At 34.7% G+C, this 19,893-nt stretch overlaps 2 protein-coding genes across 2 annotated transcripts in view; one reads left to right on the top strand and one right to left on the bottom strand.

Annotated features, from left to right (window-relative positions):
• The window catches only part of beat-IIIc (beaten path IIIc), a 685,766-nt gene that overhangs the window by 616,365 nt on the left and 49,508 nt on the right, over positions 1-19,893 (top strand). The window contains exon 4 of the mRNA XM_023158843.2: positions 13,111-13,287. Coding sequence (XP_023014611.1) covers positions 13,111-13,287 — 177 coding nt within the window. The remainder of the gene's footprint in view (positions 1-13,110; positions 13,288-19,893) is intronic.
• Positions 3,697-7,958, bottom strand: LOC141485535 (uncharacterized). Its single transcript, XM_074182372.1, has 4 exons — positions 7,601-7,958; positions 7,353-7,406; positions 7,162-7,266; positions 3,697-3,818 (listed from the first exon to the last, which is right to left on the bottom strand). Exons 1-4 carry the CDS (start codon positions 7,713-7,715, stop codon positions 3,697-3,699), a joined length of 396 nt encoding a protein of 131 aa, XP_074038473.1. The 5' UTR covers positions 7,716-7,958.

Below are 19,893 nucleotides of genomic sequence, written 5' to 3'. Positions count from 1 at the left end.
ATGTCAGAGGGCAATTTTTTTTTCATAGGACTTGAGCCTTTTGCAGACATTCAAAAGGCTCAAGAATGTCTGCAAGTTGACAACTTGCAGACATTCGTAATACAAGTTGGCCACTTTAATTGCTAATTTCTGCAGTCTGCAAAAGGCTCAAGTCCTATGGAATTTTTTTTTAAAAATGTCCCCTCAGAGAAGTGACAATTCTTCCCATCGGATTTACGAATCTAACGGAGGCCGTACTTCGGCCAACATGTGTCTCATTTTTTTTATTACACGCTTTATATTAGCTTCACCTCTATGTATGTTTGTTTGTCACTTTGTTTGTAACTCTCAAGCTCAGGATCTATATTTGACAAAATTATCGACATTATTGTTTGATCTATTCGCGGGCAGATGGTGTTGTACGTAACTAAAAAATGAAAAATAAATATATTTTGAAAAATTAAAAAACACGCATTTAAAAAACATCGAACTAAAAAGTTGAAAATATTTTTTTTAATAAGCTTAAAACAATAACGAACGAAAAATATTAGTATTATTGTGAAAAAAGCGTGGACGCTTTGTGCCATTTTTTTTGTATATCAAGCGCTCATGCTTTTTTCACAATAATACAAGAAATTTTCCGTTCGTTATCATTTCAAGCTTATTCGAAAAAATATTTTTAACTTTTCAGTTCGATGTTCTTCAAAATCGTGTTATTTAGTTTTTTTCAACTATATCATAGGGACCATTTGAAGCAAAAATCTGTAAGGACACATAGCCAAGAACATACAAACGAATATAGGCACTAAAAAATAAAATGAATGAATCGGGTGAAAACTTATGGAAAATTTGGAACGAAATGAAAGAAGTAAATTATGATACCTCGCATCACATTAGTACGCAAAATTTCAACTTTATCAATGAACAAGGCAGAAAACAAACGGATGAAGAAGTAGCGATCGAGTTCAATTACTATTTCATAAATATAGGTGAAATTATGTTAAACAAAATAATTGATAAAACAACATTTTCTCCTATAGAAAACAAGAATAATATGAGAAATTCGCTATTTTTCCACCCGATAACTGAAAATGAAATCATAAAGATAATATCTGGAATAAAAAATAAGACTTTTCCTGGTCCTGACAAAATTGCGGTATCATCAATTAAAAAATATCACATTTATCTCATAAAACCATTACGCTTTATTCTGAACTCAATTTTTCTGTGTGGAAAATCCCGACTACCATGAAAGAATCCATCACAATCCCGATTTATAAATCTGAAGAAAAACAAACAACTATAGACCCATAACAGTTATAAACAATTTCGCAAAAATATTTGAAAAATGTTTAAAAAACAGATTGGTAAACTTTTTCGACAACGAAATCATTTTCAACTCCCAATATGGATTCAGGGAAAACTTATCAACAGAACAAGCCGTTTTTGAACTAACAAATAAGGTATTCAACTGCTTTCAGGATCAGAAAAAGTGTTCAGCTGTATTTTCAGACCTGGCAAAGGCGTTTGATACCGTTGAACATAACATACTCTTTCAGATATTGGAGGACGAGGGAGTAAGAGGCATTGCATTGAATTTATTCGAAGAATATTTTCAGACAGAATGCAGAGCGTAAAACTAAATGAGTCTTATAGCGATCTACTGCCTGTTACCAGGGGTGTACCACAGAGAACTGTCATGGACCTCATACTATTTGTCATGTCAATAATATTTTCAACATTAGAAATTTCGAAGGGCATCCAACGTCTCACGTTGATGATACGGCTTTAGCTTTCGTAAGTGAAACATGGATCGAAGTTAATGAGGAAGCAGGAATTGGCATGAAACAAATTCACTCTTGGCTAAGTACTAACTTTCTGAGCCTCAATCTAGACAAAACAAACCTCATAACTTTCTCCTCTACAAAAAAGATCAATCAAAACAAACAATAATTCCTATACACAAATCAACTTGCTCAGAGAATTCTAATTGCTTTTGCCCAGAAATAGATGAAATATAATCAACCAAGTACTTGAGTATTGATCAATCACTACGCTGGAACGAATATGTAAAATATACGGTGAAAGACTTATTTATAAATTTTATCAAATCCGAAATATTCTTAGAAAAGACGTTATGTTACTGGTTTATAACGCCCTGGCTGAGTCAATCATATGCTATTGTATCATTGTTTGGGGAGGATAATGTTTAGGAAAACTCGAAGATATTCAACCGAGTCCTTATATGAAGAAACTGGCCTATTTAACATAAGAAAAATATATGCCTATGATTGCTTAATATGGACAATGAGTAAACTCATTAACATAATTTATCACACGCAATATACAGGAATGATGGCAAGCCAAGCTATAAATATACCTCGTTGCAGATTGACTTACAACCAGAAATTCGTCACTTAACTTGGTCCTGAACTATACAATCAGCTACCTACACATATAAAATATATCAAAATCCACAAAAAAATCAAAAAAGAAATGAAACTTTTCATTAAAAACCATTATAATCAACTGAAAAATATCTTTGAGAACGACTGAATCAGAAACCTCCATCGATGTATACTGTACCTACATATGTCTCTATTCAAAGTGTTTTCTAAAACTATGTTACATTTTTGGTATATACCTATATCTTTTATGTTAAAATTTAGCAGCCTGAGGTGCACAATACAAGCTTAGCATATTTGACCTCAGACTGCTAGGAATAGAATATTCTGCATCTTTTACTTAATATGTATTTATAATAACTTTGTAATATTGATATCGACCTGAATAAAAATATATCTATCGCAGTTTCAACTGCAACTGCGGCAGTCATCTTCAGTGGCGTGGTCGAAGTACTCTTCTTGAATGATGATTTGATGTTGCTATTCAACAAAAAAGTATTCATACAGTTGCAGTTGAAACTTTTGAAGATTATAACCAAAGAAGACCATGGCAAAACCCGAAAACCCAGCAAAACATACTCCACCCATTTTGCTGCTAGAACTTCAACTTCATTTTTATGATTTCTAAACGTCAGTGGCAGGTGAGCTGCACGAAGTGAGTGCTAGCTGCACGTTCATTCTTTCACACATTGATGGATGGAAACAAAACTAATTTATATGGCTTCATATCCAACCTTTCCGTGACCTTCAACTTTGAAAATGACTTGAAGATCTTTAAATAAGTTCTAAGATGACCCAAACTTACCTGCCTTCAATGAATCGACTGAGTCAGAGGTGAATTATTGATGCAGGTACTATGCTCCTGCATATTGGATTTGAGGGCTCAATAACTGAAGGAAAAGCACAAGCGATATTTTAGCGAGATTAGTAACTAGTTCGCTTCTAGGCATTCTGCTTTTCTAGTTATCAGATCAAATTTGGATACACTTAATGTCAGTTGGAGTAGGAAGAGTCTTTTTTTCTGAAAAACAAGCTTTTTCGAAGTTTCTGTTGAAGCCAGAGAGATTCATCCATCATTTTGCTTTTGCAAAACGTTTTGTGTTCATAAATAACTGGATGTAACAGTTCTTTTGATGAATATTTACTTTCTATATTGAAACTCAATTTTCTTCTTCGCAAAATGGTCATTCCGATGGAGCCGAGTTGAATGGGGGGATGGTTGTAATATTCCTGTCCTGTAGATATTTTTGACGGAGTTTGTTTTTCATATTAGGTATCCGTCTCACACCTATTTTATCCAGTGTATTCATTTTCAACTGACTGCTGTTCTGTTGAAGTAGTTCCTCGGTTCTTTTCTCTTGTTCACACAGTTGGCTTGAGATTGCATCACGGATTTGATGGTTTGCTTTCCATTTTGTGTGGTTATTGAATGTCCTGAATCCCAACACATGGTCAATCTGCTCATGATTGCCAATCTTATTTAATCGTCGAATCTCTCATCAAGACTCAGTTCCATTTCGAAACTTCTTCGTGCCTTTCGCTTTATGTAGTCCCGATTTTTCATTTCTCTTATTCAAAGGATTATTTCAAAAATGAATTTTCATTCATGAGTATGAAATCAAATGTTCAATAGTTCAACCACAAATCTGAATACCTCAGTTTCTGAACAATATATGGATATTTTCAAGTTCACATTTGATCTATTCCTTCGTGCTCATGTACATCCACTCGAAGAAACCTTTAAATCACCTTATCTGAAATGGATTTTCACATCCATCTGAATACTTTCCCCGGGATCTGGACTTTAACCAGCTGCTCCAGATTCCAGGAAAATTCGGACGCTATTTGTAGATATATGCTGGACAGAAGTCGAAAGATAAGGGGCGTTTTTCAGACCTTTCAGTTACTGAATTTATATGGCTTCCGAAATTTTCTTTCATGTAAAGAAATTACTTTTGCTACATATACGTTCAAGTCAAAATAGATTTTAAAGAATAATTTTTTCGTTAGAAAGGTTTTTTTATTTCTATCTCTTTCTAACTGTAGCGAATTACATTATTGTTATTTTCAAAATACCATATTTTATATTGTTGAAACTAATACACCATATTTTATACTGTTGAAATTAATACTTGTGAGGAAAATTTCCTTTGAGATACAAAAACGTAGCGATCATGTACATATTATTTGATATGAATTTCAGACCTTGGTGATCATTTTGTTTGCCATACAGTTGGCACAACGCATTAGGTCAAAAAACATGCAATAGCATCATTGTGAAAGATGTAGAGAACAGATCTCAATCGAAATCAAAGCTTGGTTCTGTAACGAACCGCCTTTGGGAGCCTCATTTATCTTTGATATTCGAGTATTGGAGCTTCTGTTGATTCCATAGATAACTTTTCCGTAGAGAAAGGAAAATTCTTTGAGTGAAGTTGAATCCAGTTTTGCACATTCACTGATGGTACCTATGTCGATCGAAACAGCGCTGTCTGGTGCTGGATTACAAATGCTTCTCATTTCTTTCGCTCTATTCCAAACTTTACCAGGAGTCCTTGTAGTTTGCAGTGACTAGAGTCTTGCGACTCATTACAAAATCTATCTCTGAGTTAATAACCAAGATTAATGAAAACATGATTACTGATGTGTATGAAGTCAAAATCATTGAATTTCTAACTTTCTCAATCAGTCTTTCAAATAGCTGGTCTAGCTAATATTTCAGCAATGAAAGTCTTGGTGTTCATTTTTCGTGGCGAAAACAACTAAACTCGTTTGATCACTGCACTATTCGCCGCAACTACCGCTTGACTGCGTGGCTTGCACAAAACAGCCACACATAGAACGGTAACGGCAATGTTGACGACAGAACCTCTTTTCTAAGTGCCTCCAGTGTTTGGCAGCCGAACCTAAGAAATATAGCGCGAAATTCAAATAGTGGCTGTTCGCATTTTACTTTTTTGTTGGAACTTGTCCTAGAGATCAATTACCCTAACACCAAACTGATATTTTTGCACTTGACGCGCGTTTCGCTATCAAGGTTAGCATCTTCAGGAGAAGAAAATTGATACTGTATCAATTTTCTTCTTCTGAGGATGTCGAGTGCAAAAATATCAGTTTGGTGTTAGGGAAATTGATCTCTAGGAAAAGTTTCAACTGTTACACCACAGGTTCCAATCTCATCATTTATTGTTATTGTTGCTTCACTACCGGTCAGGTTTTGATTCCACAGAAATCATCTGGAAAAAACCTTGACCAATCAAAAATATCAACAAGTGAAGCAACAATAAATATGTGAACTGAATTCTGTTTAAAAAAAAATCTGTTTAAAATCTATTTTTCCGTTAACCAGCTGTCGCACCCCTACGAACGACAACCCTCAGAAGTCGAAACTTGTGCGAGCTAAGGATTAACGAGGTCTTACCTTTTAACGTGTGATTCCTAACACGGGTTGGACGGTAGCAAGTGAAGATCGATCGTTCAGACTAGGGCTTGAACCACCGACCAACACGGCAGTCAATTCGAGTGAGTGAACAAAGCACCCACGCCGAACCGCTTGGCCACCGACTGACCAAGCGGTATCAACAAGTGAAGCAACAATAAATATGTGAACTGAATTACCTCAAATTATGACCAACCATATTTATTTTCAGTAAATGTGGTAATGAAACTATATGAACTCAGTTCAAAATTTATTGGAAATACGTAAACCTCAACTTAAACTAATATTTTTTCAATAAACGATTCTTTTTCTTCAAAAATTTTTCATGAGCAGACAACATAATTGGATCAATGAAATCGCTGTTTGTCTGGGTGTTCAAAAACCTAATGAATTTTTTATCTTTTCCCCCAGTAACCAAATTGACTTTTCTACACCAAAAATACAAACAGCATCTAACAATCAGATGACACAGTTTTGAATCATTGTCAGAATGATCTGGACAGTTGACTAGGTTAAAGGATAGTTGCTCCAGTATTATTTTTCTCAAAATTTGTGAAATATTTCTAAAATTACACAAACGTGGTATCAAGTAAAATAATCTAGTTACTGATTGGGAAACTAAAAAGGTTAAAACTGTTCCTGGTTTTATCAATTTTGATTTTGGATACTGTCTTCCTTCAACAAAATCAAGATCCTGATCATGATCCCTAAACAGCATATTATTTTTACAAAACGTGCATGTAATGGGACTTCATGATTTTTTTGGTGATATATCCAGATATGAAAGTAATGGTACACCTCCCTATTTCAGTTCTTTGATACAGATTAATACTGGCTGGAAGTGGGATATTAATGTCACTTTCCGAAGATTGCACACTTTGCGAAGGGTCCACACTTTCTGATGATCCTGTTACAAAATAACGTAAATTGTCTAAAGCTCCCTCACTGGCATCTTCTTCACAGTTACAAAAAATTAGCTTCATTCTTATTATAGACTTTTTCATTTCCAGAAAACTATTTCTCAATGTTCAAAAGAAGATGTCCAAAAGTAAACTTTTCCTAGTTTTCGAATAGTGATTTCATTTCAAATTGGTAGCCATATAGTCTCTGTACATACCTTGTGTAACGCTTATTCTATTCCTTGTTGGTGTCCGGAAATGACTTTCTTGCTCTTGCTCAAAAGTGGAAGTTGATGGCTGGTTTATATAGCTATTATCACAGCTTCCATGACTTGAAAAATTACATGAATATATAATTTCTCTTTTTTTCTTTCATATATTGTGTAAAATGAACAAATTGGTATGTATGATGAACATTCCAAGATTTTTCTATTCATACCTTGGGTAACACTGATAATTTCATTTATGGAAGGTGTACCAAAACAAATTTCTTGCTCAGGTATGGAAGTGGAGGGCTGACACATGTCCTCATATTGTTCTTGGCCTATAAAATGAAATTGCAGCATTTGTATGGATTTTTTTCTATAAACTACATATATTTTGGAACTACAGTTTTACAATAATTCTTACCTGCCACAGAAGACCTACTCATTCTTGCCATACCTCTTGGTTCTTCGATAGTTTCTGAAAACATGTAGAACACTATCATTCAACCACATGATAACATATCTATTTTTCTGCAAATTCATATAGCAATACTTATGGTGCACTCGATAAGTGGTTAATCTAATTGTTGTTTAATAATGAGAATATGATGAATAAGATATATAAACTAGAATTGCAAGATATCGAAAGGAGTAAGGATTATGCTTACTGACCAGGAAGAAATAAAACAGGTACAGCATGTCGTTTTAAACCTCTTCTGCTTATCTTCAACAGCGAAATGTCTGTCACAAACTCGTGAGTTACAATAAATTGTCTCATGGGGTACATTGAAGAGTTCTTTATTGTTTATATTCTTGAGCCAAACATCGAAAACATCGGAGTCATCTTTGGGAAACCGATGTTGACTACTCTTCCTATCCTCACAAGAAGGAACGCAGCACTTTTTTCGATATCGTTTATGTTCGGAAGTACTCATTACGATAAATAAAAATATGAAACTGACAGTACACAAGCAAAAACACAATTTGAAAAGGAAAACAGTCCCAAACCATATTTATACATTATTATCACAATAAAACTAACGGACGTCTTACCTAATTTAAGTTCATTTTTTTTCTGTAAACAGTAATTTGAATCATTCGCGCGCAGAAGGTACGTGATTCATTACAGAAAACTGGAGAAAACCCCGATAGTGTCGCCATCCCTGGTTTGGCAGCCGCGTAACATATAACCAAGTGTTGCCATTTAACTTACATTTCTATGTGTGGCTGTTTTGTGGTGGCTTGCGCCGTACTGATTTATGTCTTTGTTTTACTCACCTGTCGCGCCGAAATTCGCCCACGCGGTTCGCTTGGTACATTTCGCCGGTCGCTTCACCGGTCGCCGTTGTGCATGGCTTCATAAGTACATTGCTATGCGTATGTTTCAGTCGCTAGACGGTTCGCTGTTCGCACCGGGCGAATATTCGTATCGGCGAGGGTTCCGTGGCCAGGCTGTTAAAGTTGCAGTCACCGACTCCGAATTTCAGTACTACATTTTTATAATTTGCATACCTTCGTTCGCGTACTTTTCAATGATGAAAATGTTGAGTTTACTAAAACAAAGAAAAGTGAAATAGTGCGTTCACAAATTAAATTTAAAGTTGTCAAGTACCTATTGGAAAACCCTTTATATATAAAAAAGGAAACGCTGAGCCTTCGAAAATATACTGTTATGGAGAAACTGTGGTGAAAAAGTAACCCTGTTATGAATGTATTTTCATTCCCTGCTTCTGGATCCTCAGATGTATTATTCGGAAATCCTTTTTATTGCACATCTACGACATAAAACAAGCTACATACAAAATTTCAGTGTGCGAAAATTCAGCGGTATGGAGAAACAGTGATGAAAAGGTAATTTTCTTATGCACTTTCATCCCCAGTAGGGGCGCCCAGGTTGGGATATTTGAAAATCCTTCATTATTGCACATTTACAACATAGAACGAACCTACATACAAAATTTGAACCTTCGAAAATATAGCGGTACCGAGAAACAGGGATGAAAAGGTGACTTTATTTTATGAACGCACCTTTTTCCTCCCTAGCTGGCACCCCAGTTGGATAATTTGAAAATTTTTTCTTATTGCACATCTAAAACATAAAACGAATCTACATACAAAATTTCAGTATCCGATAATATAGCGGTACGGAGAAACAATGATGAAAAGATAATTTTCATATGTGAACTCGACACTTTTATCCCCAGCGAGGCGGCACCCCAGTTCGAATATTCAAATATCCTCTCTTATTGGAAATTTAAAATGTGGTACAAACCTACATACAGAGTTTCAGCCTTTGAAAATATAGCAGTACGAAGAAACAGTAATTAAAAGGTAAATGCCCCTTTTACCACTACTCGGGGGGGTTGGAACATTTGTGAAAATTTTTTTTGGTGCGCATCTAAGACCTAAGAAGCGCCAAATTTCAGCTTTCTAGGACTTACCAGAACGGAGAAACAGAGATGAATGAGTCAGTGTTAAGTGGGTGACTTTCACATTTATATGTATAGATTCGATGTATTTTTCATATCACTGCCCCTGTGTCTTTATCGGATTTCCGTTGAGCAATTCGAATAATTTTCTACAGTAGTCATGAATATATAGTTTCAAAGCAAACTTAAACATTTCATCTGATTTTTCTAGTGCCTTCAACGAACTATGATTTAAAATTAAACAATTTCTTGTAGGGTAATCGCTGGGTATCGAACAAGTACTTGAGATGAATGGTTTCTGTTTTTTCTCGTAGCTCTGAGGAAGCGATAAATATAATGGCGAAACGTCAGCAAAGACATAGATGTGGTGTTGGTTTGGTGAACATGGCAACATGGCAACCAACCAAGAAGTTGAGCAAGAATTGCAGCGTTTGAAAAAAGTCGATTTGATTCGTTACATAAGTAATCGACAAATTCCAAGTGACAATAATTTGAGTGATAATGTTTCTTATTTCATTACCAGCAAGAATAACTCTGAATTTTTGACAGATGTAGTTATATATCCACAAATCATGATAGTGACAACATTGAGGTTATGGCACTGAAGTGTGACCTGCAATAACCGAACTAGAGGCATCAGAAAGGCTCATACGTGAGTTAGAGAGAATAGTGTATAATCAGCAACAACTTATTGCCATTAGATGCAAGGCCGTCGCCATGGTGGGGTGGAAGGGGAGCCTCCCCCCTGCTTTTTCGACTTGGGAAAAAGTTGGGAAAGAGTTGAGAAATTTGGGGCAGTGAAGAAAATGGAAAAATAATAGTAAAAAAATGAATAAAAATAAAAAAAATGAGGAAAAAAAAGGAGGGAGAAGAAAAAGGAAATTACCAGGAGAAGGTTGGGATTTCCCATGCATAACTTGGAGATCCCATACTTTGAAATTCTGAGTTGTTTGAAAACTTCAAAAAAGTTTAATTTCTCCCGAGTAAGGAAACAGTCCTGAACAGTCCACAAATTTTGAAGTGATAATTTTACAGAATTTACAACTTTTCGCTGTTTTTTCGACTTGGAAAAGTTGGGAAATTTTGGGCCGTGAAGATAGAAAAAATAATAGTAGAAAACAATAAGCACAATATTATTTCAAAGTGTTATTTCCTTTCATTTGAATTGAATATTCCTATACATGGTGGATATAGTGGAAGACCAAGGACCTTGATCCAAAGTAGAATAATTCCCATTATTATTTTTATAATTACCAAAATTTATTTTTGCTCGTGCATATTCTAACGGGCATAAGCATTCAGCCAATCTTTGGGTAGCTGAGTGAGAAAATTAATATATTATAGTAGTAACTAATCCCTCGGCTTTCATTTTTTTGAAAGTTGAGAAATTTTCCTGGGGAAAATTTGGATTCCCTCCCCCCTGGTTTTTATTTTTGCTACGGCCCTGATTAGATGGTAAATTCTTGAATAGTCACAATGATAATGAAGACTGCGCAGTTGCAAGCTCCCCTTCAAAATCCCAAGTTCCTAATAACCAAATGAAGGACAATGAACAAAAATCTTTTACTGGTACCAAGAAAGATATTGTGTACGATAACGCACAAAATTCGATAAAACCTGGCCAAGGAAGTTCTCATGTGAGTAGAAAGAAGGTGGGAGCCGCTATTTTACGAGCGGAAACGCAGTCAGCTCAGCCATTTCACTAATATAAATGACACAGCCAGTCATTCAGAAGCTAACGCAGATGATTCGAGGGAACACGGGGAATGGCAGACCATCTCGTCCCAAAAATCTAGAACATGAAGAAACATTTTTGGAGAAAACAGTAAAAAAATCAAAGGTGTCCCGAAGTTTCTTCACTTGAATGTGAGCAGAGTGGATCCCGCAACCACAACTCAAAATATGATATAGTAGTCTGGAGTTTTTGTGTATAGCTGAGATAGGTGTTAAGGCGGCATTTTTAGACAATATAGTCTTCTCAGGTTTCACCTTGAGAAGTTTTTACCGCAGACATATAAAAAAATGTGGTAGATCAGCTATATGGGCACGAAATGATATAAATGTAAAATTTATTATTGTCCAATACCCTGCGATGCCCCTACAAATCAAACTACTGGACCCAATTCCAATAGAGAAAGCCTTTTTACCAATAAATTTCCAATATATTTCTACCAAACCCTATATTTTATTGTCACATATCATTCCAAAATGCATACAAGACATGAAAATAATATTTCCAATCCGCCATTGTACTAAAACTCGTTTCATGATCGTTAGGAAGGAAAATAGGAGAATCGAATGAATATAACGAGGTCTTGGGGTTAAATATAGCTTTAGGCCATCTTAACTTCCTTAATATTAGCTAACATCGAATGGGCCGAACATTTCGCATGCAATGATTTACAATCGTACAGCGAGCTTTGTGAATCCAACGCTGTTCGTGGATCCTTTTCAAAATAAAAATAAAAGTGGGAGATTTCAATATAAATTTATTGTGGATCGTGCATTCATTCGGCTGCTGATGCTGCAATAAAATTGAGAGGATTCGCTATAATCTCCTTTATTGGGGATGGTAAATATGTTTCCGAAAAGGATGCAGATGTCTGGCAATAATACTTTTACATTTCTGGGTTTTTATTTCTAAAAAATCGTTTGATTATGAATATGGAGCTGTATCATATTTGTTTCTTGTAATGAGTTATTGTCAATTCACAATGGCCAATACAGGGTGAATAATAACAATGATATCAGCAATCAACTGGTTTAGTTATTTTATTTATTTATTTGAAAATAGGAAATCCTGATATAAATACAAGTCCAAAAAGGTAAAAATGGTATATAAAAAATATTAAAACGGCATAAAAATTCTTCTAACAATAAAATACGTTCAAATAATATATAAATACAAGAAGCTAAAAAGCTAAAAATGAAACTGAAAAGAAAATTTCTGCTCCAGTTCCTTAGAACACACGTGGGATTTTCTATGTTGACAACAATTGAATTTGATATTATAACTAAATATTATGTTTTTGAACTTATTGAATTTAAATTATGCTATAAAATCAAATAACGTTGTATTGAACAAAATAATTATTATGTTCAAACAAATAAAGCACTTGTTCAATAACTGGGCGTTTGTTGTTCATTTATCAGGCTATGGTGTCCATTCATTGGGTGTTTGGTAGTTTCTGATCTTTAAGGGATTTTAATACAAAAATTATAACAAATTGCATATGTTTATGATATATAGGAATCACGAGTTAAAAGGTAAGACCTCGTTAGTCCTTAGCTCGCACAAGTTTCTCAACTTCTGAGAGTTGTCGCTCGTATGGGGGCGGCAGCTGATTAACGGAAAAACATATTTTTTTCAAACAGATATCGATTATAAACACAGTGAAGTTGTAATAAAACTGATCACACAGAAATTAATCTAACGAGAAAAATAAGTTATGGTTCTAGAACGTGATAACTATCGTTATTCGTTCATTTAATGGACTGGTGACCCTATGTGAAGGATTTCGTCGATACTTGATAAAATACATAACGTATTCGAATGACAATTCGTTGTGAGATTACCACTAAATAGTTTACAAAACCGCAACATGTGTCACTATTATATTTCATTCAATGAACCGATCCGGCTACCTGATGATAATAAAAACCATCTTTTTTTCTATGCATTGATTAGTCTTGAGTTTCTAATTAAAAAATTTTTGGATATAATCAATTCTGAATATACTATTTTTGTTTCAGCTCTTCCCGAGGAGGGTCCAAAAATAACAGGCGGGCGTCCCCGCTATCAAGTTGGTGATACCGTTAAAGTAAATTGCACATCTGGAAAATCTAAGCCAGCCGCCCAATTGGACTGGATGATCAACGGAGAACGAGCAGATCCAAAGTTTCTGAGAGGACCTGAAACTGTGGTCCTAGGTGAGATTTTCTAAATTCAGTAATACCCAATTATTTTAATTTCGAATTTGTATTCAAAGTTTTTCCGTCTCACTTTCGAAGTTACCTCTTCGAAAGTGAGACGGAAACATTAAAAACTAAGTTACAATTTCATAGAATGGATGAGACTTCTTACTATCGGGAGTTTGAGAGAAACTCGTTCCTTCATAACAATCATTACTTGTTGATCATCTTATGATGATCAAACAGTATAAATTTAGATTGATTTTGGTTTTTGAATTGTACAACAGCATGGTGCAATTAAGAATATTCATTTTAGGTTAGTCACGAATAAACGTGATCACATAGATGTGTGTGAGCATTGCCAAAGATACACAAGCTAAGTCTATCAATGAGACCTATTGTCTCCTCATTAGATGCCTCTAACAGTAAATTAGCTCACTTCCTTACAGATATTTTGACAATGGCCTATGACACAGAAAATAGTTTTCACATAAATGATTCTTTCCAATTTAGCGAATTCATTTATAATTACAAAATTACCCCAGACTATGTGCTGGTAAGTTTCGACGTTGTATCGTTATTCACCAACCTCCCATTTCCGGTTATTGTAGATTGCGTTAGCAGAAAGTGGACACAGTTAGAAACTGTTGCTCCTTAAAGTAAAATTATACTTCAAAATATTTTTGACTCTAAGTTTCTTATCTTCAATAATTCTCACTACAAACAAATTTTTGGCACCCCTGTGGGATCCACAATTTCTCCAATTCTAGTTAATCATGTTTTGGATGAACTCAAACAAAAATTAATAGATTCAGTTACTTTTGAAATACCATATGTGAAAAGGTATGCAGATGACTTGATTTCAGCTTTACCAGCAGACAAAATAAATCATCTGCTAAATATTTTCAATAGTTTCAACGAACATTTGCAATTCTCAGTCGAATATTCAGAGATAACGAAGGCGTTCTGGTACCGTAAACAAATATGTAGTGTCAGGTACATCAACTATTATTCATACCACCCACATAAAATGAAAATCAACATCAACTCATCAAGTTATCACATCCAATCTATAAACAAGAAAGTTTAAATCTACTCAGACATATTCTTTATGAAAATTCCTATCCCCGTAAATTAATTAACAATATTCTTTTTAACTCCCATGGCCTTGATAATTCGAGTGGTAGGAATTCCGTGAAACCCATGAATTAGAGTGATACAACAAATAACCTTCAAAATAATACACAAAATAATACAGTTCCAATTTATAGATCTCTTCACTACATTGAACAACTTACTAATAAACTCATTAACATTTTCAAATGTTCAAACGTAAAAATTGCAAAAAAGAACACACTAACTGTGTCTAAACTTTTTTCAGAAATGAAAAACCCCATTTAAACATTCAGACCAATCGAGCAATATACAAAATAAGTCTAATGGAAAGAATTACGTCTCATAAGAGTGACATCAGATGTAACAAACTTTCTTGTGCGTTGACCGAGCATGCCATAAAACAAAATCATTCCGTAAATGTTGATGATACTAGGATCATTGACGTCAAGAAGAATGCATTGAAACGTTCCTTTCTGGAAATGATCCATATACAGAGGGAAAATAATGCAATGAATAAAAACTGACTTTGATAATATTAGTTCCATTTACACATATATACTTGAATTGCACTTTGGAAAATGTAACATCACACCGAACAATTCAATAGAATCCACTCAGCATTAATGGTTATCATACCAATTATAGTCCATAATGTGTCACATTGTAAACACGAAACTGATAGTTCTGTCAAACAATCATCATGTTCCATGACTCCCACAGCAGATTACGTGATCGTTGTGAACTGTCAGCTTCATGGATTAATAAAAAACATTGGGCAGGCATAAATAGACACTGGTCACACGTTTATGTGATAACGTTTATTCGTGACTAACCCATAACAAATATTCTCAATTGAATCATGCTGTTGTACAATTAAGATTTCAATCTACAATTAAATGTAGATTGAAATCTAAATTAAACCTACAATTATACTGTTTGTTTTGCATAAGATGATCAACAAGTATTGATTGTTATGAAGGAACTAGCTTCTCTAAAACTCACGATAGTAAGTAGTCCCGTTCAATCTATGAAATTGTAGCTGTGTTATTGACTTGTTTACACTTTTTTAGTAAGTCCTGAAGAAGGAAACAAACATTTTCGAAAGCTTGACGTAATACCAAAGAGTGTTTCTTACTCCCTGGCATCCTCAACACTGTCTGCAACCTCACAAACAGAAATCACATAATGGTCCAGAAAAGTCCAATGTGATATCTGAAACTTCCATATGAACTATTTTTTGGCTACTTGAGTCATTCACCCCAAACTTCCACTGAAAAAAAAAAGGTTTCTATCGTACCGAAAATAATAAAAAATATGTGATAGAATTGACTGATATTGAATTGGATGTGAAATCTAAAACTCATCAAATGTACATGTGATGAGTGATTACCAATTTCCACATTACAAAAGAGATTCAGTGGTGAGTGAGAAGGATTCAATTATATAAGGTCATTCAATAAATTTTCAGAATTCTCAAATCTACTCATTTCTAAGCATTTCGAGATATTAAGCGTCAAAACTTTTTCTTCCTAATGTAACATGTCATAATCGTCGTTTAACTCATGGTTCCCTGCCAACTGATAGTTCGAAAATGGTCTGTTGGTCTTCACATTTAAAAAACTTGTCCTATGCTCCTTGATACATTGGGAAAAGTTTCATCCCGTTGGACCAATATAAATTTCTGATCAGGAGTCACAAATGTAGATTATGGGTTCGCCAGAGCATGTCGAAGTACTATCTCACTTACTACCGTTTCTTGGAGTAGAATAGAACTTATGAATAGCTTGTTTTTGTAGTTCTGGGAAATAATAGGGTCGATAATATATATCTTCTCCATAACCATTGTTGGTACTATTCTGTCAGCAAATTTTATAGTAATCACCCTGCGATTGTTGGCCAAAGCACTGAAAACACTATCCGGAATTCTTTTTCATTCAAATATTAATTCATATGGTGATTCGTAACTAAATAAATTCGTTGGAAGGTACTGAAGGATCATTAAAACTTTTTCTTCCCTCTGCTCTGAGGTAATAACTTCATATCATACACCCAGTATAGAATTGAATTGGCAGATGATCCAATACATCACTCAGAGCCTATTGGAGTGAAGCACAAGTGTTCCAGTCGCCATGCCAACTCGACTTCGAATGTTTCCTAAATCAAGATAATGCTTTTTCAACGGTCAATATTGTATTCTCTGGGCGAAAAAAACTCACACAGATAATGGCCAACAGCCCTTAACTTTTCCTCTTCCCGTCAATTCCCAGACCCATCTGAACTCTAATAAAACTTCTTTAATCCGATGACCAGTTTAGGCCAATTCCTTAAGGGGATGTTCTAGTTCTGTAAAATAGAGAAAATGAACGGAAAAGTTTTTAAATAATCGAAATAATACCGTGGAGTTATTCGATAAGCCGATTTTGAGAGTTTCTGTGTTTTACGGAATACAGGTTCGACTATCCAAATACAGGGTGCTATAGTTTCAGTAACGTACTATTATTTGTTTTTATCACTTTGGTACGATATCAAATATTTTGAAAGAAAGTAATATGCATATTGTATGCATCAAATGGTTTTTTTCTGAATGATATGATTTTATATTCTTGATAGTGACATCCGAGCGAGATTTATACTGAATAATTTGAAAATGGAAAATAAGTATCAGGTTTTTCTCAAAATAGAAATCATTTTTGTGAATCCCGAATAGCCTCGGAATGAGTTCAATCAAATATTAGATTTCTCCACCTCCTGCAGATATGCTTATTTCTGCTATTTTTCATGGACTGAGCTGTTGGAAACCAACATTTTGTAATTACCCCACAAAACAAAATCTCTGTAATTGAGGTCCAGTAACCATGCTTGTAGCTTTTTGTGACCTATTGGGTGAAAATTATGAATTTGATGCGAATATTCGCGGTAAAGACCCGTCGTGCAGGAGCCACATTTAACTTCTTACCGAAAAGTAAAAAACTGTCATTTAAAAAAAAATCTTTCACTAAACATTGTTTTATAGCATTCTTAGAATAATCACATTACGATTTCATTTGTTGATTTACGTGATTTATAGCATCAACATTCATAAGGTCTTCCAACAGAAAATTCCGTACTTCAACAATTTATAACGGCCATTTTGTGGAAGCTACATCTGTCAAAATAGTTGCCATTCATTCAGTCTATTTTGCGAAATCACCCTGGATGGATGGATCTTCCATCCAACAACACGTACAATACTATTTGGATAACGTACCGCGCTCTTTGCCCATCTTACGGTCGCCACAATTGTCCTTCCGAAAGGACTATTTGCAATTTGGTGGATGACTTTGAGTCTATCGGTTCAGTAAACGTTCGACCAAACCCTCACGACGACGAAACGCAAGTTCTGCTGAAAACATCGCGGCAGTCCGTGAGAGTATGCAGGAGAATCCGAGGCAGTCGATTTCGCATCGTTTAGAAGAACTCGACCTTCGCAGACCACAACTTGACGAATTTTTCGTTGTGACTTGGGCCTGCATCCGTATAAAATTTAACTGATCCAAGAACTGAAGGTTAACAAACATAAACAACAAAGTGTGTTCGCTGAATGGGCACATCGGAATCATAGTATCGTCATACCGTTAATGCTCAAATCAAATGGGCAGAAATCCTTCCGGTATTTAGGACCAAAACTCTACATTTTTCTTCCCGAAAATTTAAGATGCGAATCAAATCTAAAAAAGTTCATGACAAATATTAAATTATTTGTCAAGAATATACCACGAGTAGAGATGCATATACAAATATAAATTTAAATAGTTGCTTCCACGATTGTGGATATATATTTTTTATTGATTTGTTTGTAGTCTGGAACCCTTATAATTAGAATCTCCCTATCCATTGATTGTTCAATTCATTTATATCATGTCCAAATGTGTCCAGTTCATAATTATGTTTTTCATCCATACTTAGTACCCCATTCTTATCTGTATCTAGTACTTATTCCAATAGATTGATTGGTTTTATTTATTTATATTCTGTTCTGAATTTATATCTCAGTACTTAATTCAATGCATGAATCTCATTCAATGACAGATTCAGTATTTTCATTCCTTACACACAGGCAGTTTTATTATTATTATCATTAGTAATAGGAAAATTGTGAAAATTCTCATGAATAGTGTTTTTAATATTCATCAAGTAACGGGTCAGTGTATTCATAATTGAATAAAACGAAAAGATTTTTTTTCCTGCGTGTCTCCAGCTGTTTTGAAAATCTTCACTCAATTCTGAAATAGTGATTGTACAAGCATTTCACAATTATGTAAAATAGACAGAATTGAGATATTTCCCAAGCAAAACAATTCATCTATACAGGACACCTTCCACACACCAGAACAAAATGACAGTCACTTGATGCGCGTTTCGCTTACCAAGTTAGCATCATCAGGAGATGATAGTTTGAGTCACTTCATAACATCCTGAGCTGACGAACATCCACAAAATGAAAATCCATGATTTACAAAAGGCATGCTTTTATTATATTCAAAATACGAAAGAGTTGAAATGTATTGCATAAACTGTGTGATTCTGGAATTTTGGAGATGGAAGAATGAAGTGATCTACAGGGTACATGTAAATGTTTCAAGAATACTTGAAAGTATAAAGAATTATGAAAAGTGAATTCGTAACGATGTCCCCGAATGGATCATCACATTTCTTCCTTGCTTCATGGAAGTAAAACATCTGCAAAATTACTAAATCATTAAAGTAAGTAACACCATTCGATCAAATCTAAAATAATCAAGTTCAAGCTGATACAAAAAAAAAATCAGGACATTCTTACTTACAGGTGGTTTGTGTTCAGAGAGAATACTCGTGCTGCACTGTTTGGAATCTTTGGTGTAGTAATGAATATTACTGGGGTTTTTTCCCAACTCCAAACCGTTATTTTAACACTTCGACATGTGTTTCGATCACCATATGATCATCTTCAAGAGGAAGATCGGTTTGATCTTTCTCTTGAAGTACTTGAAGATGTTCACTTGGTGATCGAAACACGTGCCGAGGTGTTAAAATGATGGTTTGGTGTTGGAAAAAACTCCAGTGATAATAATTACTTCACTAAAGGTTTCAAACAGTGCAGCACAAGTATTCTCTCTCAAGATAAACCACAAATCGATTGCAATCAGTAAGAATGATTATGGAGTTAATTGCCTACCTTTAAGCAAGAATGTCCTCAATTTTTTTGTTATAGCTTGAACTTGATTATTTTAGATTCAATCAAATTTCAGGAATTTATCAGCATCTGAAAATATAATAGGGATATTTTCGTTAACAAATTTTGGAAGAACTGAATATACAGCCCTTAAGAAACCAAATATCTGCTTGTATTAGCCTAATTTTGGTGAGGACTCACGATACAGATTTAGTTCCGTTGACCTGCCCGTTATTATGTACTCGTGGTGCACTTTTTGGAACCTTTGGTGTAGTAATAAATATTACTGGAGTTTCACCCCAACACCAAACTGTTAT

The sequence above is a fragment of the Leptinotarsa decemlineata genome, unplaced genomic scaffold (genome assembly GCF_025532065.1).
Source record: "Leptinotarsa decemlineata unplaced genomic scaffold, Ldec_3_MD MMD2_tig00026328_RagTag_RagTag, whole genome shotgun sequence".
Taxonomy (NCBI): Eukaryota; Metazoa; Arthropoda; class Insecta; order Coleoptera; family Chrysomelidae; genus Leptinotarsa; species Leptinotarsa decemlineata.
The sequence above is the reverse complement of the archived record's forward strand: the minus strand, read 5'-3'. Positions and strand labels throughout refer to the sequence as shown.